The sequence below is a fragment of the Anomaloglossus baeobatrachus genome, chromosome 3, assembly GCF_048569485.1.
Source record: "Anomaloglossus baeobatrachus isolate aAnoBae1 chromosome 3, aAnoBae1.hap1, whole genome shotgun sequence".
NCBI lineage: Eukaryota > Metazoa > Chordata > Amphibia > Anura > Aromobatidae > Anomaloglossus > Anomaloglossus baeobatrachus.
The window spans coordinates 584,567,779-584,593,103 of record NC_134355.1 but is presented as its reverse complement, the minus strand read 5'-3'; the positions used below and the strand labels follow the sequence as shown (position 1 = coordinate 584,593,103).

General features: G+C 45.0%; 1 protein-coding gene across 2 annotated transcripts in view; it reads right to left on the bottom strand.

Moving 5' to 3' along the window:
• Nucleotides 1–25,325, bottom strand: part of EPHB1 (EPH receptor B1) — a 598,641-nt gene that overhangs the window by 397,582 nt on the left and 175,734 nt on the right. For both annotated transcript variants that reach the window (XR_012751721.1, XM_075341011.1), the window contains exon 2: nucleotides 20,649–20,713. Coding sequence is in view for 1 of the 2 variants with exons in the window: in XM_075341011.1 (XP_075197126.1) it covers nucleotides 20,649–20,713 (65 nt within the window). In the remaining variant the exon portion in view is untranslated. The remainder of the gene's footprint in view (nucleotides 1–20,648; nucleotides 20,714–25,325) is intronic.

Here is a 25,325-nt window from a genome sequence, read left to right as displayed (position 1 = left end):
AGTCCCATTACACTTCTGTGTCTAGTTCAGCTTGTCTTGTTCTAGTACCAGTTTCATGCTCCTCTAACCTGTGTCTCATTCTAGAGCCAGCTTACTACCTCCTCCTCCATGCTGCTACGTCTGAGCCACCACCTCTGTGCTGCCACGTCTGAGCCGTACCTCCACGCTGCGACGTCTGAACCACCACTGTGTGCTGCCTAGTCTGAGTTACCACCTTCGTGCTGCTACATTTGAGCACACCCTCACTGGATATTAAGAGACTACCAGTTCGTCAGAGCCGACGCCATTGGTCCTGGCTGTCATGCATTCAAACCCACTGGGGCTGCGCCTGACAGTCCCTGTATAGGGGTTAGCTCTCAGCTCCTCCACGGGAGTCCGGTGTATGGCTAAGTGGGTCCACTCCCAGACACTCGCTGCCTCAAGGCGACCGTCACAACTTCTATTGAATCTGTACTCCTCTCTGTCTGCTCTTGCATCGTAAGCTGTGCATTTCTTAGTTGTCTTTTGAGCAATTGGTGGGAGTCTCATGTCCCAGATCCACACCGATTTGCAGGCAATTAAAGTGTCTGAACATTTTTTTTATTTTAATATATTTTTCAAAGTTTAGGTATTCTTTAATATTTCTATTCATCCTTTGGTATATTTTCTGTGGAATATCTTAAAAGAGCTGAATGACTTTTTCTGTGGCATTTGGTAGAGCACTGTGTGGTCTTCCATCTCATTTAGATGTTTTAGATGTGGTGGTCTAGTTCAGTAAACCTATTTTCAAATACCCTATTAGGATAAGTGAGCTAATAGAGAACCCCATTGGTCATTAAATATGCTCATCTATTAATCAGAATGATGGACAATCAGGCAAATATGTATATTACAACATCGTACTTTTATAGCTCAACTGGTAAATGCAATATTCCCTATGTTATGGTGCTGGAGGGATAATGTTGGTTCACTAATCAGGGTCCAAAGCGAAGGACATTCTCTGATCAACTATCCTTAAAAGACCCCTCTACCCAATTGTCCAACTGGAATTGGCTATTAATGGAAGAATTTGGGAGTAGTGAAGAGGTGCCTATACTCATTTAATAGCAAACGCCCAGTTGGTCAATGGATATTCTTCCCATTTTCCAGATACACATCTCTTTAATAAGAGAAGGGAACAGGCTGCTGTCAAGATACCTCTGGAGGTCGCTCATCTACAAAAGATCGGGCACTTAAATTCAACATGCCCAGTCTTTCTTATTCCCCAACCTTATCGGTTAGAAACAAGTTGGGAGACCCCATACAAGTTGGTTAGCCTGCCCAACAATTCTGGTGGGTTCTACTGACATTAATCTACCATATATAACCAGCTTAAGTATCACTGCAAGACTAAGCAAATTTACCAGTAATTACCACCCATTTGGAAGCCTTTCTCAGAAAACTCAAACCAAACATCAGTAGAATTAATTTTGACATGTGAGGACAACGTAATATTTTGCATCTACTGGTTATTTTTTGTTTAGGGGGTAAATGCCCTTTAAAAACTTTAAGTGAACCTCTTCTTTCCCTCCATGCTTTCCAATAATACTGAGAACATTAAACGGAATAAAAATTCAACTATTTTCTCCCCTTGTTTCTGCATTTCTGTCTATGCTGCCTCGTTGCATGTAAATCATTTGCTCAAGGTGGATGGAGGGCACGAGGCGATCAAAGCCTTCCACAGTGAATGAAAGATAGCCATATTAATGCAGAATACCATGAGGCCATATGCAAAAATAATTTCATTTTTTCAGAATAAAATATTAAAATGTGGTGATAAGGTGAAGACTGTGCACAGCTTATATGTCTGTAGTTAAGTGGGAGTCCACATAATCTCTTTTGCAATGCTAAACAGTCCGGATTTTACACCACCTGAGAGCTGGCGGCAGAGAGTGCACATAAAGCAATGTGACAGCAAACTAAAAGTGTAATATTGCAAACATTTCTTACTGGAATATCATGACAATTTAATGGAGGTCCCTATACATCTAGTTTACACATTCAATGCGCCAAAGCTTTTCAGCTTATCATACCATCAAACGCCTTAGCCACTACTGCATTGGACATCTTAAAGGCTACACTGCAGCCAATAAAGGGGGTAATTTATGGTCTTAGCTATCAGGGTAAACTAATGGTAACAGAAATACCGTAGAAAAAAACCTTAAAAAACCTTTATTTAAATTAGAATTAAATAGATATCCCATATGACAAACATCACACACAATTATATTACATAAAAGGAAAAAGGTGCTGCAGTGCAGATCGGGATGGTCAAACACCCTCACACTTTTCCCTACCTTGCCGCGGAGGTTGGCACCCTGGGTTGCGTAGTGGCGCCCCCGCTCAACGTCGGCTCGCCCTCCTCTCCCTGCACTAGGTTAAAGTGCAGCTAGTCTGGGAGTATAGGAGTGCACAAAGGTGATCTCTGCACTGCAAATATAGCAAAAATGTGCAAATCAAAAACTGTCAGGGGTAGAACCTATTATCAGTTTGAACATATAGGTGTGACCCTACATGAAAAAAGGCTTAGATGATAACCAGTCTCTACAATAGAGGCAATATAATTGGGCAAGCGGTTCCTGATTTAAGCCTTCTCCCTTAGGCTTCCAGCGATCAGGCTGAAGCGTCTTTCTCTGGCGATTTGTCCAAATCTGCGCAAAAGCTAAGTATCACTTTAGCCTGTGGAAAATATCATTTAATATATTGGAGTTACATTTCCTACTGTAAATTGGCTTCTAGTGGGGGTTCCCCCCCCCCCACACCTGATTATTTCATATATCTATTATAGTTGGGTGGTTGACTTATTTATATATACATATGTGCTGTTTTTGGAGCCTTTTTAGTGCTGCTTTTGTGTTATAGCTAAAAAACTGACACTGATACCAGTGGTGCCTTGATTAGCATAATAGAGCTTTGGAACAAGTTATTGCTGCTACATGCACAGCTCTTTAAAATCTGGTTAAACTATATGCTGCTATTGAGTGAAATGTTTACACATCAATAAGCATAGCACTATAAGGCTTATTTTGACTATTTAGCACTATTGCACCTTACTACCCACTAATTGTTTTTGGTGGTTGGAAATTTTCCCCCCCTTTTTGATATTCCTCTATTATAGAGACTGGTTATCATCTAAGCCTTTTTTCATGTAGGGTCACACCTATATGTTCAAACTGATAATAGGTTCTACCCCTGACAGTTTTTGTTTTGCACATTTTTGCTGTATTTGCAGAGATCACCTTCGTGCACTCCTATACTCCCAGACTAGCTGCACTTTAACCTAGTGCAGGGAGAGGAGGGCGAGCCGACGTTGAGCGGGGGCGCCACTACGCAACCCAGGGTGCCAACCTCCGCGGCAAGGTAGGGAAAAGTGTGAGGGTGTTTGACCATTCCCGATCTGCACTGCAGCACCTTTTACCTTTTATGTAATATAATTGTGTGTGATGTTTGTCATATGGGATATCTATTTTATTCTAATTTAAATAAAGGTTTTTTAAGGGTTTTTTCTACGGTATTTCTGCTTCAATGATCCCTTAATATATATTCTTTACGTTTTTTTCCTAAACTAATGGTAACCTCTTTTTCTGCTTTGAATTATATAAATGCCCAAAGAGATTCAGTCTGGATAGAAGATTTCTCCCATAAAGAGAACCTGCCACATGATTCATGCTGCCCAAACCTAGGGCAGCATGAATCAGAGACCGGCCATCATTATAAACATGTTCGGTTTATGATGTAACATTTCAGAGAAATACATAATTGAAGAGAGTCATTGCCGGCTTCTCCCGCCAGCTTCTCCCTGACGGCATCTGCCCTCTGTCATCTCCCTGCCAGCTCCTGCCCTGTTGGCTTCTCCCCACCAGCTTCTTCACGCCAGCTTCTCCCCGCTGGCTTCTCCTCACTGGCTTCTCCCTACCACCTTCTTCTTATCGGCTTCTCCCAGCCAGCTTCTCCCCACCAGCTTCTACCCGCCGTCATCTCCCTGCCAGCTCCTGCCCTGTTGGCTTCTCCCCACCAGCTTCTTCTCACCAGCTTCTCCCTGCTGGCTTCTCCTCACTGGCTTCTCCCCACCACCTTCTTCTTACCGGCTTCTTCCAGCCAGCTTTTCCCCACCAGCTTCTCCCCGCTGGCTTCTCCCCAGTGGCTTCTCCCCACCACCTTCTTCTTACCGGTTTCTCCCAGCCAGCTTCTCCCCACCAGCTTCTGCCCGCTGGCTTCTCCCCAGTGACTTCTCCCCACCACCTTCTTCTTACCGGCTTCTCCCAGCCAGCTTCTCCCAACCAGCTTCTGCCCGCTGGCTTCTCCCCCACTGGCTTCTCCCCGCCGGCTTCTCCCTACTGGCTTGTCCCCGCCAGCTTGTCCTCACCGGCTTCTCTCCACTGGTTTCTCCGCGCCAGCTTCTCCCTATCTGCTCAGTTAAACTGACAGGTCTTTTCCTATGTATGTGTAAGAACAGCTTTGTCAGCTTAGCTAAGATGGCCGGGAGAAGTCGTCAAGGACCCGCCTCTTGGACTAGTCAGTGTGTCCCTAGCAGACTGTTTTTCTTTGAAATGCCACATGTTTCAGGGTAAAACATACATGCTTGTAACATTAGAGCTGATCTTGCAGATCCCAAACAACATTTTACCAGCAGCATGGTAAATTGCATTAATTATAAAATATGATATTTTATACCTCAATTCCTCCAATGAGCTGCCACTTGGTACCTCCCTTTAACTTGTGGCCCACTGTCTGTTATTTATTTATTATTGCATTGCTTATAAATCAGCATTATATCCCTCAGCGCTTTACAAGAATCATCATCACTGTTCACAATTAGGCTCACAATCTAAATTCCCTATCAGTATGTCTTTGTAGTCTGAGAGAAAAGGTGAGTACCAGAGGAAACCCACACAAATATAGGGTGTCACAGAGCAGTAGTCAGAGGCGAGGGATTGACTCCGGCTGGCCCGGCATGCTGCATGAAATGACTGGCTCTGGTTGGGTGTATGGACTTGTGCTGTGTGTGCCGGGAACATCTGCAGGTCACATATTGCCACTAATGACAGCTGGCCAGTAGCAGATGATGACTCACCCACAAGGAGACCAATAGTTCACTTTAAACAACAACACTTTATTGTACGGTTCATTCTCTGTTACAATTTCACACTCCAGATAGCGGGCATATATCTTCCAGCATGTTACTGTTTTCCACAGCATTATCAGACACAGTTCAAGTTCCCACTGGGTTGCTTCAGATTTAACTGGACCGGTGAGTCCCAGCGCAAACCAGTCTGGTGATATAGCACACACTGTGACAGTCACCTACCCTTCCTACAGTCCCACATCCAGTCTCCGTAAGGGTCCCATCATGACCAGAGTAAACCTTGCACTCCTGGAGGTTCAGAGGGCAACCGCTTGCATAGTAGACTACATTCACATGTCAATTCAGATTAACTCGGTACCTTGACGGTTAAGGGGCCTGGCTAAGAGAGTCCTGTCCTATGGCTCCTATTGTCTGGGTTTACTCCTTTTGAGGATCGGTGTCTCATTTCAACACTGTTCACACACTGTGTCTTGGTCAACACTCCAGATTCACGTTATCTTATCTTCCGTCTCCTCTCTTTCTCTTCTGTTGCCACAAATCACCCACTGCATGTGACCTTCACGATTGACTGATTATGTGTCTGTCACTTTCGCTCACTAGGTCTCCACTCCCTGAACTCAACTAAGGGGTGCTTCACACACAGCGAGCTCGCTGCCGAGATCGCTGCTGAGTCACGCTTTTTGTGACGCAGCAGTGACCTCATTAGCGATCTCGCTGTGTGTGACAATGAGCAGCGATCTGGCCCCTGCTGCGAGATCGCTGCTCGTTACACACAGCCCTGGTTCGTTTTCTTCAAAGGCGCTCTCCCGCTGTGACACACAGATCGCTGTGTGTGACAGCGAGAGAGCGACAAATGAAGCGAGCAGGGAGCAGGAGCCGGCGTCTGACAGCTGAGGTAAGCTTGTAACCAAGATAAACATCGGGTAACCAAGGTGGTTACCCGATATTTACCTTAGTTACCAGCCTCCGCAGCTCTCACGCTGCCTGTGCTGCCGGCTCCGGCTCTCTGCACATGTAGCTGCTGTACACATCGGGTTAATTAACCCGATGTGTACAGCAGCTAGGAGAGCAAGGAGCCAGCGCTCAGTGTGCGCGGCTCCCTGCTCTCTGCACATGTAGCTGCATTACACATCGGGTTAATTAACCCGATGTGTACAGCAGCTAGGAGAGCAAGGAGCCAGCGCTCAGTGTGCGCGGCTCCCTGCTCTCTGCACATGTAGCTGCATTACACATCGGGTTAATTAACCCGATGTGTACTGTAGCTAGGAGAGCAAGGAGCCAGCGCTCAGTGTGCGCGGCTCCCTGCTCTCTGCACACACAGCTAAGCGGTGTGCCCTGGTAACTAATGTAAACATCGAGTAACCATACCCGATGTTTACCTTAGTTACCAGTCTCCGCAGCTTCCAGACGGCGGCTCCGTGCAAGCGCAGCGTCGCTTGCACGTTGCTGCTGGCTGGGGGCTGTTCACTGGTCGCTGGTGAGATCTGCCTGTTTGACAGCTCACCAGCGACCATGTAGCGATGCAGCAGCGATCCTGACCAGGTCAGATCGCTGGTCGGATCGCTGCTGCATCGCTAAGTGTGAAGGTACCCTAACTCTTCTCGAATTAACCATCTTGTACCCTATCAACTAACCCCTCCTATTGTGGGCTAGTCCCAACACTTAAGTATTACTGACCTTGCTGTCTGTTGCTGGACCAGAAGTCATTCTCTTTTATGAGACAATATAAACATTACACACATCACATTACCAATACTTATCACATCATGCATTACATTACTATCTATAACACTACTATACATTATACATTACTCAAGAACGCTTTACAGCACAATTCACAAAAGACGCAGGACATTGTTCACATTACACAACATAAAACTACAATGATGTGATTGGTCTTCAGTGGCAGGAACGTGACAGCACTAGTCCACCACTTGTAGGCTATGTGCGCACGCTGTATCTTTGTGGTGACCACAAAGATGCACGTTTTTGATGACAAAAAAATTCACACTCAGCATGCAAATTTTGCCCCATGTTACTGCTGTTACTACGGTTTTTTACTGCGTTTTGCCCAGTGCATTTTTTAAGTCAAATCTATTGACTGGAAGGGCTCAAAAATGCTAGCAAAAATGCAGAAAGCATTGACATGCTGCATCTTTGTGGTCACCACAAAGACACAAACAAAAAAAGCTGCAACGTGCAGACAGCAAAAATGAAATCTCACAGACTTTGCTGGGGAAGGAAATGCATGCAGTTTTGGGACCAAAACTGCCCCCAAAAACACGTAAAAACCTCAGCGTAAGCACAAGACGTGGCGAGAACATTAATTAAAGGCAAGAGTTTATGGCCCTGTGCACACACTGCGTTTTTACCCGCGGTTTTTTTTGTGTGTTTTTGCTGCAGAAATGTCTTGAGAACATGGTTTTAACCTTTCTGCAGACATTCCCCAGCAAAACCTATGGAAAAAAAAAATAGCTGTGCGCACACTGCATTTTTTTCTCAAAAACATTCTTTCTGCAGAATTTCTTGAGAAAAAGAAGTATTGTAAAGTATGTCACTTCTTTTATGCAGGTACCTAGGTTTTTTGCCATAGATAATGGTGAAAAAACGCAGGGACCAACCTGCGGAAAAAAACACATCAAAAACGCATAAAAGCGCGGTAAAAACGCATGAGTTATTGGTGCGTTTTTTGACCGCAAATGTGCTAATCTTTCAGACTCTCAAGAAATTTCTTGAGAAAAATACTTTTCCTAGTGTGCACAGGGCCTATAAGCTATTATTGGGCCAGCGGAAGACAAAGGTATATGATTTAGGGAAGTCTCTGACCAAATAATACTATGTGTGTCCACCAAACCCTGATTTACTATGATCTGTGGCATAAGTACCAGACATCCTTGCTTTCCATATGACACTGTTGTATTTTTATTTTTAATTTGTACCCATGGTACCCAAACACAAAGGGTTTTGTAACAGATAAGAAAATGGGCATGACGGCTGGGTGTGGTTCTTATTACCACTACTTCTATATCTATAATGTTACGAGCACAGACTAATTAGATAACATTATCTGCCATAGCTTTTATCACTTCCGATGTGCCGCTAGCCTAATGTGTGAAAAGGGAAAAACACTTGCGCTAGACTTCAAAGACACTAACGGTAAAGCACCAGTTCTAAGTAAAAAAAGAATATATATATATATTATATATATATATATATATATTTATATATACACATACATACAGTTAAGTCCATATATTTTGAACAGGGACAACATTATTCACATTTTTGTTTTGTTACCACAACGGATTTTGAACAATACAACTCAGATGCCGTTGAGGTACAGACTTTCAGCTTTAATTTAGGGGGTTGAAGAAATGATTGCATAAAAATGTGAGGAACTAAAGCATTTTTTAAACTCAATCCCTTAATTTCAGGGGCTCAAAAGTAATTGGAAAAATTTAATATTTGGAAATATAATGTTAAGTTCTAATATTTGGTTGAAAACCCTTTGTTGGCAATAACTGCCTGAAGTCTTGAACTCATGGACATCACCAGACGTTGTGTTTTCTCCTTTATAATGCTCTGTCAGACCTTTACTGCAGCGGTTTTGAGATGTTGTTTGTTTCTTGGCCTTTCTGTCTGAAGTTTCGTCTTTAACAAGTGAAATGCGGCTCTATTGGGTTGAGATCAGGTGATAACTTGACCATTTAAGAATATTCGACTTCTTTGCTTTAATAAACTCCTGGGTTGCTTTGACTTTAGGTTTTGGGTAATTGTCCATCTGTATTATGAAACACCGACCAACCAGTTTGGCTGCATTTGACTATATTTGAGCACACACCATGTCTCTGAAAAACCCCAGAACTCATCTTCTGTCCTGTGTCACATCATCAATAAACACTAGGGACCCAATGCCACTGGCAGCCATGCACACCCGGCAATCACAATGCCTCCACCGTGTGTTACAGATCATGTGGTATGCTTTGGCTCATGAGCTGTACCATGCCTTCACCATACTTTTTTCTATCATTCTGGTAGAAGTTGATCTTAGTTTCATCTGTCCAAATAATGTTCTTCCAGAACTGTGCTGATTTTTTAAGATTTGTTTTAGTAAAGTCCAATTTAGGCTTCTTATTCTTGGGCATGCACCGTGCAGTGAACCCTCTGTATTTTCTTCATGCAGTCTTCCCTTTATGATAGATTTGGATATAGATACACCTACATCCTGGAGAGTGTTGTTCACTTACTTGAATGTTGTGACGGTGTGGCGCCCCTTAGGCTTCCGTCGCCATAGAGGTACTGCACCTCAGCCAGAGGTGTGAAATTCCATTCCGAGTACAGAAGAGGTCATCCACCGGTATGCACATGAACCACACAACACCTCAATTAGCATCTCTCCACCGGGTCAGGGTTAGGGCTTGGTTCCATTAATGCTTTGTATAGCCACCACTGGTGATGGTTCCTCCCTCCTCCTAATCCGACAGGGCCTGGGGGTGGAGTCTAGTGAGTTGGGGAGATTGTGGTGTCAGAGAGAGAGTTGGAAGGAGCAGTGGAGGAGTGATGACCTGTGGTCTAGAGATGGTGGAGCTCGACACAGGCGCAAGACAGAAGGAATCCTAGAGACCTCGGGAAGTGCTCCATACTCCCGTGGCCTCGTTCCACATACAGCAACAGAGTGAAAGGACTTGGCCGCAGATAGGGGACTGGTCCCTAGACTAGAGGAGAAGAACGAACATGCTCTGCTAGTAAAACCAGAGGCTGAGGACACAAATAGTACCAAAGCCAACTCCTTCACACGAATCCACTGGAAGGTGACCACATAGTGCCACGGCATAGAGCTTCAAGCCACCCAACAGGGCCCGCAGACACTGGCTCAGGGCACTGTGTGCTTAGGCGCGGGACAGGCAGGAGAGAAGTCAGCGCAGGAAGACGACAAGGGAAGGTACATAAGAAAGGTGCACCAGACTTGACCTCCGAACTACCCGTGATTGACTAGAGCCCTTCACAGTGGAACCCAGTACTCCGGAGGCAGTCACTGACTAGTCATGTTACCTTGGAACCTGCTACAGTGAGTAAAAACCTTGAGACTGCATCTCTGTGTCACTCCGTTATTCGCCTGCACCTCCGGCCCTGCACCCCCACCATCGCCTACTAATACCCCCATCCTCCCTGGGACCCAGCTCTACCTGTGGAGAGCTATACCAACCAAGCTGCATCACCATCTGCCCCAGAGGTCCTATCCCGCAGAGGCGGCATCTAACTTGCTGCATACCACAAGTGGTATCACAAACTATTATGACATTTCCCTTTTTACTGACATCGCCAGTGTCACGGAACCGGGCCTTGCTGCCACTGCAGCGTCTCAGAAACGGAACTGCAGCCTGGGAACGAGTAACCCCCACGGCCCTAGTGCGAGCGTGTCAAAGGGGTTTATCTTCATCATGGTCATTATTCTGCGATCATCCACCACTGTTGTCTTCCATGGGCGTCCAGGTCTGTTTGCATTTTTGAGGTCACCAGTGCTTTCTTTCTAAGGATGTACCAAACTGTAGATTTAGCCACTCCTAATATTGTAGCAATTTCTCACATGTTTTATTTCTGTTTTCTCAGATGAAGGATGGCTTGTTTCACCTGTATGGAGAGCTCATTTGACCACATTTTTACTTCTCAGCAAAATCTTCAAAATGAAAATGCAAGCACCACAACTGAAGTCAACTCCAGGCCTTTTATGTGCTTAATTGATTAATTGAGAATGAAATAACAGAATTGTCCACACCGGCCCATGAAACAGATTTTGAATCAATTGTCCAATTACTTTTGGGCCCTTTAAAACCAGGGTGGGCCATGTAAAGGTGCTGAAACTCTTAAACCCTTCATCAAATTTTAATGTTACCCTCATGCCACACCCTGGGGTCGGAATATTTGTCCCATCCATCTTTCTGACTGTTTGTAAACCTGGCCATTAAACCTCTCAGTAATAGCTTCAAGGCTTACATCACAGAGGATAAGTCCTCTGTGATACATATCTCCCCTCCATGACATGTCTGGCAGCCATATTATGGCGTGAATACTTGCATTGTGTCTTATTATAAGATGTAGTATAATCAGTTTACTTGGTAGCAGAGATGAGGAATAAAACCCTGATCAGCTAGGTCAGAAGTCTGTGACTGCTGGATGGGAACCTTGCAAACTACCTCCTATTTGATTAGCTGCTCTAGCATCACAACATTGTTGCGATATGATACACGCACAACATCTTAGAAGACCTGCTAATCGAAAGAGGAATAGGGGAAACAGGCAAGCAAGAGGCAGTTAACAGGGTTCTCATCCAACAGCCACAGAATACTGACCTGACTATGGGCCAGTTATTTATTTGCTCATCTCTAATACGCAACACTTGTAGATGAGGCACTCATTGACAACCCCTTTAATGTGGTTATCATAGAACAGTTCCCAAAATATTGATTTTTATCAATCTATGATCCCCATTGCGCCCTGTAGCTAGAAATAGCCATATGTTGTAGACCACTATATATGAACAACCAAGGAACAGGCAAGAAAAGCTGCAGTGAAAACTGCATTTCTCCGCAACCATGCCAGCTAATGAGATGCTCCAAATTAACAAGGAAGCAGTGTCTATAAGGATGGAATCGCTATTTATACAGTTCTCTACAATGTTCTTTACATCAGCGCCATTGGCTGAATTATCAATCTGATCTGATTTAATTTGTTTTCCACAAACTAAAAGATTTAACATTATCCAATTAACTCAATCAACATGTATTACCAAGCTGCATACATTAGGTTATACACATTTACGGGTAATCAGGTTATGATTGAAGAATCCAGGTCAAAGCTTGGGGTTTAAAGGAACAGTAAGCATAGAAATGAATGTTTAAATGAAACAGGAAATATAGTCACCCTCACTGTCTGCTAATCTACATGATCCTAAAAGAGTCAGACATGTAACATTGTGCACAAAACACAGAGCAGCTCCCTTAGGGGTACTTTGCACGTTGCGACATCGCTACTGCGATATCGTCGGGGTCAAATCGAAAGTGACGCACATCCGGTGCCGGTAACGACGTTGCAACGTGTAAAGCCTAGAAGCACCGATAAACGATCGCAAAAGCGTCGAAAATCGGTGATCTGTGTAGTGTCAGTCATTTCCATAATTTCGCTGCAGCGACAGGTACGATGTTGTTCCTCGTTCCTGCGGCAGCACACATCACTGTGTATGAAGCCGCAGGAGCGAGGAACTTCTCCTTACCTGCGTCCCGCCTGCAATGAGGAAGGAAGTAGGTGGGCGGGATGTTTACGTCCCGCTTATCTGCGCCCCTCCGCTTCTATTGGCCGGCTGCCGTGTGATGTCGCTGTGATGCTGCACAACCCGCCCCCTTAGGAAGGAGGCGGGTCGCCGGCCAGAGCGACGTCGCAGGGCAGGTAAGTGCGTGTGAAGCTACCGTAGCGATAATGTTCGCTACGGCAGCTATCACAAGAGATCGCATCTGTGACAGGGGCAGGGACTATCGCGCTCGGCATCGCTATCATCGGCTAGCGATGTCGCAGCGTGCAAAGTACCCCTTAGCCCTGGGGTAAGACTTAGTGATCTGTCCTACTGCACACAGGTCAGAGGGAGAAGCTTCTGCTGCAGCCAGTGATCTTATAGCTAAACAAAAGACAGTGCGGAGGGGGTACATGGCTGATGTTTTGAGACACATAAAGAATATCTCCTATATACAGTTGAAACCAGAAGTTTACATACACTATCTAAAACGACACATCTGACATGAAATCAGAACTTTTGACTTTTAAGATCGTTACTTCCAATAGGTGGCGCTGCGCTAGAGTTTGTCTCCTTTCCTGGAGAGACAATTTGAATATTTCCCAGAGGGGCATTGCAGCTATAAGTCCCCTTACTGGCAGCCAGACTGGCTTGCAAAGTCTCCTTAAGGAGAATAGTGTTCCCCCGTGGTCCCCACAAAGCTTCTCATGAGCCAGATCAGACACCCCATACTTTGCACTGACGAAGGGCAATCACCCCGAAACACCGTGTCTGCAAATTGGAATTCTGATCTGGCATAAATCCTAAGTCATATGCAAAGAATTGTTAAAAATCCACTTTTGACTTTTAGGATCGCTACTTCCAATAGGTGGCGCTGCGCTAGAGTTTGTCTCCTTTCCTGGAGAGACAATATGAAATCTGCAGTTTTAGGTCAATTAGATACCAAAATTATTTATATTTGCCAAATACCAGAGTAATCAGAAAGAGAAAGAATGTTTTAAGGCATTTTTATTACTTTCTACAAAGTCTAAAGTTTATATACATTTCATTAGTATTTGGTGCCATTGCCCTTAAAGGAAACCAATCACCAGGATTTTCGTGTATATAACCTATAGCCAATGCTATACTGGCACTATCAGGCTGATTCTATATATACCTGTAGTGGTCAGCTTGGACGTTTAGGTTTTGAAATCCAATTACCTGCTTGTTGAGTGACAGCAGCTGAGGATCAGATAATATCTTGGGGAAATATTCATGTTATTCCCTCCCCCTGTTAGAATTAGTATAAGTATTATACAAACGACTCACTATGTCTATGCAGAACCTGTGTGAGGTCATACCCATGTGACCAGAAGGGGCGGGGCCTCAGCCAACAAAGCTGGACACCAGGTTACATGGGTATGACCTCACTAGTGATGGGCAGTCCGGCTCTTTTTGGTGATCCGGTTCCCATGGCTCCGCTCACCAAAAAGAGCCGGATCTTTCAGATTGTTCTCGGCTCCTTATAAAATATGTGTTCACCCCAGGTGAACACATATTTAAGATTATAGTGACGCCGCTGAAACCCCGCCCACCCGTGGCAAAACCTCACCCACTTACAAGTGACCAATTAGATTGTTGAGTAGGCGGAGTTTAGCCGCAGGTGGGCGGGGTTTCAGCGGTGAAAAGAGACGTTTAGAGATCCGCCTTCTGTCAGTCACTGCAGGGAGCTGGATCTTTGTGTCGGATCGTTCGCGACCGACACATCACTAGACCTCACACAGGTCCTGCTAGACAAAGTGAATCGTTTGTATAATACTTATGCTAATTCTAACAGGGGGAGGGGATAACTATGAATACCCCCCCCCCCCGATATGATCTGCTCCTCAGCTGCTGTCACTCAACAAAGAGCTAATTTTATAAACTTTAATTTCTTGGATTTCAAAACCTATACATCTGAGCTGACCACTACAGGTATGTATAGAATCAGCCTGATAGTGCCAGTATAGCCCTGGTGAAAATCCTGGTGATTGGTTTCCTTTAAACTGTATGACTTGGGTGAAGCTTTTTGGATCTCCTTCCACAAGCTTCTTGCAATAGTTGGTAGGAATTTGGGCCCATTCCTGCTGACAGAACTATTGCAACTGAGCCATGTTTATAGGTAGACTTGCTCGCACCGGCCTTTTCAGCTTTGCCCATAAATTTTCAATAGGATTGACATCAGGTTTTTGTGATGGCCACTTCAAAACATTGACTTTTTTTATCCTTAAGTTACTTTGTAACCAGTTTGGCAGAATACTTCAGGTCATTGTCTATTTGGAAGACCCATTTCTGCCCAAGCTTTAAGCTCCTGGTCTTGAGATGTTGTTTCAGTATTGCCACAATTTTCTTTCCTCATGATGCCAAACTATGACACCAACAAAAGTCTATACAGTCCATTTGTACCTCCATATGCCTGATATTCCATGCAGAGGTCTAAAAGGGTTTGTTGCATAGAATACTACAGGAATGTGAGAGTGAATTCAAGGATGCTGTACTAAGATTTTAGAAATATTGCATTAAATATTACAATACTGAGCCATATGGATGCATCTACGGAATCTCACATAAAGTGTAAAAAACCACAGGGACTCTACATGCCCTTGTACATGTTCTGTCCACACATCTCCACCATATGTATGAGATCAAATGGATGCCATATGACTATTTATGTAAGCTCTTATTCAAAGAGAGCCTGTGAGCCGACCACAAGGGGCTGTTTTTTGCTCTTTATTTTATTCCTCTTAATCCCTGAGTATTCCTTATGTTTTTCTTTTTTCTTCTTTTTTTTCTTAAATCCACCATTATTTTGTGTTAATTTATATAGTCTTTACCAAGTGATAGTCTAGAGCATTCCAAAGACACAACCACAAAGAATCCTATGAGCCACCTTAGTAAGACCAAAAGACCATACAAAATAGCACTAAATATAAAAATGCCCACATCTCTGGAACTGTATGGTGAATTTAGGAAAAAAACAAAACAGAGAATTCAGGGGCGAAGAAGGAATACAATAAGACCCGAAACTGGTAACTTTTAACCTTAAGATAACTCCTCTTTAAAGGGAATCTGTCACCAGATTTTTGCTATGTAATCTGAGAGCAGCATAATGTAGGCGAAGAGACTCTGATTTCAATGATGTGTCTGCCCTTTGTTTTACCTTTTCAATACAATCAGTGTTTTATAGCAGGAGATTATCACTACATGACAGCTGGCTCCTGCATGGTAGTCTAAAAACTCCCCCCAGCACTGATTGGCAGCATTCTGTGTACATTGTATACAGACAGAAAGCTGCTAATCAGAAGTGTGGGTGGGGTTATACACAGCTCAAGAAATGAGCTCTGCTAGAAGTGCAGCAGGGAAACTGTGATTCTATCATAACTGCTGCACACAGTAATAAATAAATAAAGCTAATTCTTCAACTGTTTATTCTGCCTCCCAAAGATGTCAGTAAGGCTCGGCTCATTTATTCAGCGGTCTATGCTGAGCACTTACTTTGGGGATTATGTGTAAATCTCTGAAAAATATGATTCAGACAAAATTCCATCAGAAAATTGACTGTAATGAGGCAAATGGAATCACTTTGAACTCCCATCTGGCCTGTGGTGTGGCGGTGTCCATCTTTTTAGTCGTCTTTTTAGACATGTACAAAAGTGTGGTCAACAGTTTTGTGCACCCTTGAAAAGAAGGACACCTCTGAACAAAGGTCAAACAGAGTCCAGAGTAACTCTGCTGCCTTATTATAGTGAATGAATCCATCGGGGGTTTCACCTGAATAGTGTATTTCGGAGATGTACATGGAAACCCTAATGTAAGCGCTCAGCAAAGAGCACAGGATAAATCTCAACTGACCGAAAATGTCCCCACTCAGATCCGTCATCTGAAAATGAAAATATAGAGGGCTTCTACATACTGACAGCACAAAGGCTCTGGACAAGTACTTTGGCTCCCTAAACTGCAGTTAAAATCCCTATGTTTGCTAAAGCAATTGTTTTGTGGGAAAAAGTAACATTTTAATTTTTTCCTCCCCATGGGGCAGGTGTTTTAACCTACTCGTCGCCAAATCAGGGGTTGCAGATCCTCTGCGTTGTCACGGGGTGGCCTGGCCCGGGTTCCGTTACTCCGAGGTGTACAGGAAGGAGGGTTGGAGGGTAGCAGGGAGGTAGTAGTTGGAGGTTAGGAAAGTCTTTTAAGGTGCTCGTGACGCCACCTGTGGTACGCGGCCAGGGATGGGGGCCGCCGCTGCAAGGTCTCTCACTGTGGCAGATATCGGGTGCAGCCGGGATGGTGTCGCTCCCCACAGGCGGAGCGAGATTAGCCCGGGGAGGTTGGTGGAGGTGGTGGTAGTCCCCATTAGTGCCGCTGCGCTGGGCGACAGCGCCGGTAAAGGAGAGGCAGGGGCTGCGGTTCCAGGTCTGTTTACTCACAAGTCATTTAGGCACTGCCCCAGAGTACCGATCTCTGCCACAGTGGGCTCCAGCCGATCCCGGATAGTCGGCGGTCACCGCCGGTGCCCGTGAAAGTCTTTTTGTGAAGTGTCCCTTGGTTGCTATCTGGAACCCGGGCCGAGCCTCCTGCTCCAAGGCATGGGCCCATGAAGAGAAAGACACACTAACTCCAGTTGTCAGTGCTAGATGTTATCCCATGCTGTGCCCAGGAAGGTTCTGTCTAAAGTGTGATGGTTGCGCCTACTTCTACCCCATGTGGTGTCCACCCCCAGTGGTTGTCCTAGCGACTGGGGAAGTCCCATGCTTCGTGATGGCTGCCTTCCCTATCTGCCTTAGTCCAACCCCCTGTGAGTAAGCACCTGATGTTGTTTGTGTGTGTTTTGTGAAGGCACCGGCAGGTTAACCACCTCCTGACCCGGGATAGATACTACCCTTGAAAAGTGGTGTAATACCCTGTGGTGCCTGAAGCCCAGGGGTGCCACATATTGCTTTAATTGTGAAGAACCAGAAGGAGTAATACACTTCTTGCATGTGGTTTTCAACAGTTTGAGGGGTTCAGTTTTTAAAATAGTCACTTTTAGGTATTTTCTGCTCAAAAGGCCTCTCAAATGTGATGTGGTCCCTAAACAAAATTGGTTTTGTAAATTTTGTTAGAAAAATGAAAGATTGCTGAGAAACTTAACTGTTCAAAAAAAATGATGCTGATGTAGAGTAGGCATGTGAGAAGGATGTTATTTATTGATGATTTAATAATGATTTATTAATGATTTTGTCTGATATAACTATCTGGTTTAAGGGCATAAAAATTTAAATTTTGACTTGTAGCAAACAAGTCATAATAGACATGTTTTCCTTCTATGATTGAATCATTGACTGGTTTGATCAGTGATATTATATCTAGTAGTATATCTCAACGTCAGCAAAGCATTTAATAAAGTATCTCATACTATCCTTATTGAAAAAATGACCAAGTATGGGATTGACAAGGCTACAGTTCAGTGGATTCATAACTGGCTCAGTGATCGTATTCAAAGAGCGGTAATAAATGGTTGTGTACCGCCCCAGCGCCAGCAGCCGGGCTGCTGCTCGGATCCGGATCCACGGTGGCTCGAGGGGTCTCCAGACCCAAGAGGGGTCGCGCGGACACTCGAAACAAAAGGGGGGTATTTACAGGAGATTTTGTGGTTAGAGTTCGTGATGCCACCCATGGTGTGTGGTAAGGTGGGATACCACCGCTGCTGTTGGGAGCGCCCGGTGGCGATGGAATGGCAGCCAGGTTTTTAACCCCTCCGTGGGTAGGGGGGAGTGCCCCGGGGCTTGGTGATGGTGAGAGGGGAGCACCGTTGGAGAGGAAAGGGTCACTGTGTACTCACTCAGTCCAATAACGCTGACACTGACAACTTGAAAACCAGAATTCTTAGCACCGCTGTAGCAGGGAGGGAGCATGTTGGGATCCCGTGCCCGATCGTGTTGCTTATTAGCCTGTGACCTTTTCCTTGGCACTTTCTTTACTGGTTGGCCCCTGTAGTATAAAACTAGTTGGGTCCCACTCACCCGTATGGCTAACGGAGTGAGCTTGCTCCCAGGGTTCACGCTTGGGATTTTCTGGACTGTATATTGAGAAAGTCCTATCCCCCTTGTTGCGCTAGTACCCTGATTTTGGAGCGGGGGGAGAACGAATCATGAGGTCTTCGCCCTCGTTGAGTAAATTACCAGGACACTTAAAGCTACTTCCCGGCCTAGGGTCCACGTACCCCGCTGTGCCCTGGACTCTGCCCGGAGATGACTCAAGGCTTCCGGCTGCCCTCCTCGGCAGTTCCGTGCCCCTTGACACGATCCCCTCGACCGGGGTTTTAGCTCCTACCAGGCCCAGACCAACGTCTGCCACCTAGTGACTCATGAGCCCAGCTCCTAACCTAATCCAACTAACTTGTGACCTCTCCTCACGAGAGTCACCACACGACTGACTACTCCTGACACTCCTGACCCTCCCTAACAAACCCCCCAAGTGGGCGGCCCTATTCCCTTCAGGCTACCCATTGGTGTGTCTGGTGGGTGTGGTGCAGAGTGTTTCTAGGATTTTTGATTGGCTTGTTCTTAGCAACACCAAAGGCCAGGGACCCGTAACCAAGGAGGAGATGGACACCATGCAGAAGGGCAGATTGCACAATGTCCTTTGATGACCTGATAGGCCAGGGCGTCACAGTTGCACATCCAATTGAGTGTTTCTAGTGGGTACCATAAGGTTCTGTCTTGGGCCATGTGTTGTTCAACAATATTATAAATGATCTAGCTAAGGGAACTGTAGGTAAATTAATCACATCTGCAGATAATGCAAGGCTAAAAGGGATAGCTAACACTAGAGAAGACAGAGAAGGTATTCAGAAGTAACTAGATACGCTGCAACATAGGTCAGCGACTAATAGAGTGGTATTAAACAAAGAGAAATGCTAAATTCTACATCTCAGAAAAAAAAAAGTTATAATAACATTTACAGAATGGAAGGACTAGAACTAAACAGCAGCACGTGTGAAAAAGACTTGAGCATTCTAATAGATCACAGACTGCACATGAGTCAACAGTGTGATGCAGCAGCAAAAAAGGCAAACACAGTTCTGGGATGTATTAAGAGAAACAAAGAGTCTAGATGACGTGAAATAATTTTCTCCCTCTACTCCTCTTTAGTCAGACTTCATCTTGAATACTGTGTCCAGTTCTGAGTAATACTTTTTAAAAAAGACATTGAAAAAACTGGAGCAAGTTCAGAGAAGAGCTACTAGGATAGTGAAAAGACTGCAGATTATGTAGAAGAAGGAAAGATTACAAGATATAGAAATGTTTAGTCTGCAAAAAAGAAGGCCAAGAGGAGACTTTATAGCGATCTACAAATATCTGAAGGGACGTCACAGTGTAAAAGGATCATCCTTATTCTCATTTGCACATGGAAACATAAGAAGCAATGAAATGAAACCAAAAGGGAGAAGATACAGATTAAATATTAGAAAAAACTTTTTGACAGTGAGTGGAACAGGAGGCCACGAGAGGTGGTGAGTTCTCCTTCAATGGAAGTTTTTAGAGCCTGGGCAGATATCTGTGCAGGATGATATAGTGCATTGAGCAGAGTGTTGGACACCATAAGCCAAGACGTCTAACATTCTATGATTCTATGATAATTGCAAAATTTTCAATTTTTTGGTAACATTTTCAATATTTTAATAAATAAACAGAAATCATATTAACTAAAATCTAGAACTAAAATAAAGTACAATGTGTCACGAAAAAGCAATTAGGATCTGTTGCAAAGTTATTACATCAAAAAGTGACACTGGTCAGATTTGTACAATTTGGCCTGATCAGGAAGGTGAAAACAAGCTGGGTGGTGAAGGGGTTAAATGCATATATTTTGGGCTAAAAATCATTTTCGCAATTGGGATTCATTAAAAATGTTGAACTGTATGGCTTTTACAGGCTATGCACAGCACCATGGAATCAATGGTGCTCTAAAAATAAATAATAATAATAATATGTGTATTCCTGTAAATTGCGGAGTCAACTGAAAATCTGTCAGTCAGTTTATTATAACTCTTTTCTGTCTTTTCTCAGCTGATTTATGACCTCAAAGTGCAACTTCGATGTGGTCATAAATCAGAACAGAGGTGCTTAGAAAAAAAAGATGGATAATAGAGTTACAAGCTTTTTAGCAGAAGGAACTCACTGACGGATTCTTAAATAGCTCATTCTGCAGCCAGCAATAGACAGTGCAGCACAGTGCTTATAACTTGTCTGTACTCACCCCTGAAGAAGGAGTTGCTGTCCAGCCTAGCTCTGCTGTCGCCGTCCGAGTATCCATAAGGGTCTCTGCAATAGAGAAACATTAAGAGTTTTATTGGCCGACACGACACACAGGCGGCTTGTCCTACTGAATATTCCGCTACGCTTTATCGCTTTAGTTCCACACTATATAACCCACAATGAATGCGATTTCCGAGTCATTAACCAATCTTCATTTTATTTCACAGTTTGATAAAATTACTTTTTTACTGTCAACTACAAAAAAATTTGCTCCATTATTCTTTAGGAAAATCTGAATTCTTATTTTCCGGGTTCCACTTTGTGAACACCGGCCATATCTGCTGATAGCCAAGCAAGGTAGTCATAACACATAGCGGTAAATAAGTGACTTGTAAATAAAAACGGTGTTAGGAAGGGTAATGTGTCACGCTGTGCTCTCAATTCTCCTGTGCACACACAATTACACCTTCTTATGACGCATGTATATGTGTCACCCAAAATGTCAGCCGCAGAAGCGGAACAAAGAGTGCAGACGTTTACTTTTCAGCCTAGTGTTGCCTCATTATCGCCAATCTGTAAACCATCGGACTTACCGCAAATTGTATAACTCAGCAGGCTGGTGTATTATTCGGATAAATATAAATATATATATATATATATATATATATATGTCGCGGGCGGAGGAGGGGACGCCGCGCTCTCCCACTGCTCGGGTTCGGCTGCCGCAGCTGCCGCGGCCTGCTGCTGCTCGGTGGCTCGAGCGATGGGCCGGATCCCGGGGACTCTAGCGGCGCGCCTCGCCCGTGAGTGAAAGGGGGGTTTGGGTGTGGGGATTGTTTATTGTCCGTGACGCCACCCACGGTTGTGGTGATTGAGTGTACATCACCGCTGCTCTGGCTGGGGATCCCGGGGGTGATGGTGTGGAGCAGCCAGTTGTTGTGTTGCCCCTCCGTGGGTAGGGGTTGGTGATCCCGGGGCCCAGTGATGGGGTTGGGATGGTGGACAGGCGGGTATGGGGCCTGTAGAGGTGCAGGGGCGCGGGGACAGCGGTGGTACTCACTCAGCCCAATGAAGCACACAGAGTCTCTGCTGAAACAAACGGCTGGATGGACGGGTCCCACAGGCGGCTGCTGTGTTTTTCCCCTGACCCCAGGTTGTTAGTGTAAGTCCTTTCCTTCGCCTCCGTGCACACTCTTCCTGCTCTCCGGTTTCCAGCTGGCTCCCCGATTCAGTACCGGGGGGCCACCGCCCAGCCCCGGCTACCTGCGGTTCCACCAACTGGCTCCCCGGCTCCCTGCAGACGGCCACTACCGTCTGCCTGACTTTCTGCACAGGGGCCCTAGGCTCCAACCTAGGCCCCAGTCTGCGTCTGCCTCTCTGCAGACTTCCTCTCTCCTTCACTTCTGAACTTGTTTGGGCCTGCTTCCTCCCTCAGGCCAGCTAAACTCCTCGGTGGGCGTCTCCATCTCCTGACTCCGCCCACCTGGTGTGTCTGTCTGAGCCCAAGGAAGAAACCAGGTCTCACTGGGGTTGCTTGTGTGAACTGCTGGGGTAGGGGTGTGTGTGTTGTTACCTGTGTCCCCTGGCTTGTCCAGGGCGACACATATATACATATGTATATGTGTATATATATATATATATATATATATATATATATATATATATATATATATATATATATATATATATGACGCCCCTGGACTATTCAGGGAGTCACAGGGTACTACACTTTCTGCTCTTTGGTGCAGTATTCAACCCCTTATGGTTCTGGGTTCCCAACCTATGGTACTGCCTCCATCAGCATCCAAAATCCCAACCACACGTCACCCAACACCCTGTCAGGCACACCAGTGGGCTGCTGAGCTGGAATAGGGCCGCCCACCTAGGGGTCAGGCAGACTGGTGGGAGGGAAGAAGTCAGTTGAGTGTTCGCCCTCAAGAAGTGAGGAACTGAGGAGTGTGTGGCTCCCTGTTTGTGACAGGTTGGGTCGTAGACGGTGGTCTGCGCCCAAAGGAGTCGGAGACCCGGTCGCAGGGTATTGAGGCTGTGTGCCTAGACCTGATCTTGGAGCCCCGGAGGCACCTGAGTCTAATAACCGGTCCGGGACCGAAAGCACGGCAGGGTACAGGACCCTAGGTCGGGGAGTAGCTTCAGGCAACCCGGAAATTGACCTGTGGAGGATAGTGACTTTACGGACTGTCCCCAAGAGGCTCAGAGATCAGGGGCACCAGCGCAACGAGGGGGATAGGGCTTTCCAACCTAAGCAGCCCACAGAAATCCCACGCATGAGCCCTTGAGAGTACAGCTCCGCTACCGAAAAGGAGGGAGCGGGGCCCAGACAGCTTTATGCCAACGGGCCACCAGGACACTTTCAAAATTTGTGCAAGGAGGCAGGCTCCGGACCACCTGGCAGTACTACAGGAGACGGATACCCGGACGGTCTCCCCCAAGAGGGCAGCGGCACCCAGAGACTTGGTTCACATTGTTGTCAGAGTCTGCTTTGCGGTCGCACCATCACCGATACTGCCTGAGTGAATACATGGTCCTCCCCTGCACCCAACTGACCCTGCACACTCCATCATTATCCAGAGTCCCGGGGCCTCCCCTACCCGTGGAGAGAATGTCATCTGGCTGCCCCGCTCCATCTCCCCCGGGTACTCCTATCGTCAGCGGCGGTACTCCTTTACCGCGAACCATGGGTGGCGTCACGAACTCTTATCCCCTGTAAACAGTCCCCCTTTTTACATTTGAGCGGCCACAAGCCCCCGGGTCCGGAGACCCTTGAGCCACAGCAGCGACTCCGGCTCCGAGCGGTTCGACCGCTGCAGGGGCGGCACATATTATTTATATATTATATATATATATATATATATATATATATATAATTTTTATAGATAAGACTACCTTTATCATGGAGTCTGCAGCATCCTGGTAATCTGACTTTGTGTTAGTAATGGCTGCTTCTTTTTCTGTGATTTTTTTAAGTTTATGTCCTAAGTGAGACGGTTTTTAATTCAATTTAGTGTAGGGACTCGCAAGAATGAGAACCCTTGACATTCGGTTGCGAGTTTGCATATATTGGCCAAAATATGGACCAATACCCCATGTAGTTTTCAGTATAATTTTTCAGCTTTTTATTGCCCCTCCAAAAAATTTCAAAAAAATATTTTTTTTGCATCTTTATACAGGAAGCAGCCGAGGCCTTTATTGTTGGTTGGGAGAACTGATGTGTCTGTCCTGTGGGGTGCACTTATTTAGTCCTAGGCCACCCACCTGATTGGGAATAGTCAAAGGGAAGTTTCTGGGTGGGTGTCCAAATGACGCTTCATAAGAACTACTGCGGCTGTCAAATTTAAGTCAGGAGAAAGCTTCAAGAGAATCTGTACCATGTCAAAAGTGGGAAGGGTTTGCTCCCATTTTATTTCTGCTTCTCCCCTGAGAATACCGTATAGTGGATTAAAAAAGTTATACTTATAGGAACAGTAGGAATAAAACAAAAGCAAAAAAATGGTCACTTTTGACCTGGTAACTTATTCTCTTTGAAAGGGGTTTTCAGGTCTGAAGTAGTTATGACCTCGTCACTGGATAGGTGATAACTTTTAAATCAGTGGATGTCCAACCGTTGTGATCCTCACCAATCGCTGGCTGGGGGCACTTTTATTGTCATTAGAATGGAACAGAGGTAAATGAAAGAGAATGAAATCTGTGACTGCCACTTTTTCCATTCACTATGGGTCTGCTGAGCTCTGGTTTTAGCTTTCTCTAACAGGACCATAGAGAATGAATGGCCCTGTGGACGAGCTTCCACAATGCTGCTCCATTCTAAGTGCCCCTTCTGGCGATCAGTGGAGGGGACTGGATAGGTGATAACTAGGGATGATCGAATACCTCAAATATTCCACTTTGCGAATATTTTCCGAATACCTCACCGCTATTTGGCTATTTGATTCGCAATGTAAGTCTATGGGAAGCCCGATTAGAACCGAACAGTTGTTATTCGGGTTTCCCATAGACTAACATTGCGCATTGAATATTCGCGAATAGTCAAATAGCGGCGAAGTATTCGGAAAATATTTGCAAAACCGAATAATCGAAGTATTCGATCATCCCTAGTGATAACTTCTTGTAACCTGAACAATAATTTAAGGTTAACATAAACAGCATAAGCTATATTCATTGCTTTTACATAAGACCCATACTCATAGTAATGTACAGTAAAAGTCAACCATAACAATTAAAATATAACAAAAGCAATAATATTCCAAGCTAATAAAAAACAGAATAAAAAGAGATAAAATTCAGAATATAACATGTTTTTGTAGGAGTGGATGCGAGGGCATAGATTTGCTGAACTTGTATCTCGTAAGGTCTATATGGAAGCATTATGGCACATCGGTAGTGATGGAGTAAGAGAAGAGTGGAGTAAGTGATGTGCAGAGTGGTAATGAAATAGGAGTCACTGAACCATAATTCTCTGATCCTCAACATCCATAATTGAAATCCATAACTCAGCCTGTTCCTTACATTAGGAGAGCCTCCATAGTGACTCCGCCGGTGCACTCCGGTGACCCCCTGTAACTAAGCCTGCCTAGCATCAGTGATTGAATAATAAAACATTATGGAGTCTATTTACAGCTGACCCTGCCCTTTCCTAAGACTTGGCATTCTCTGTTTGTTT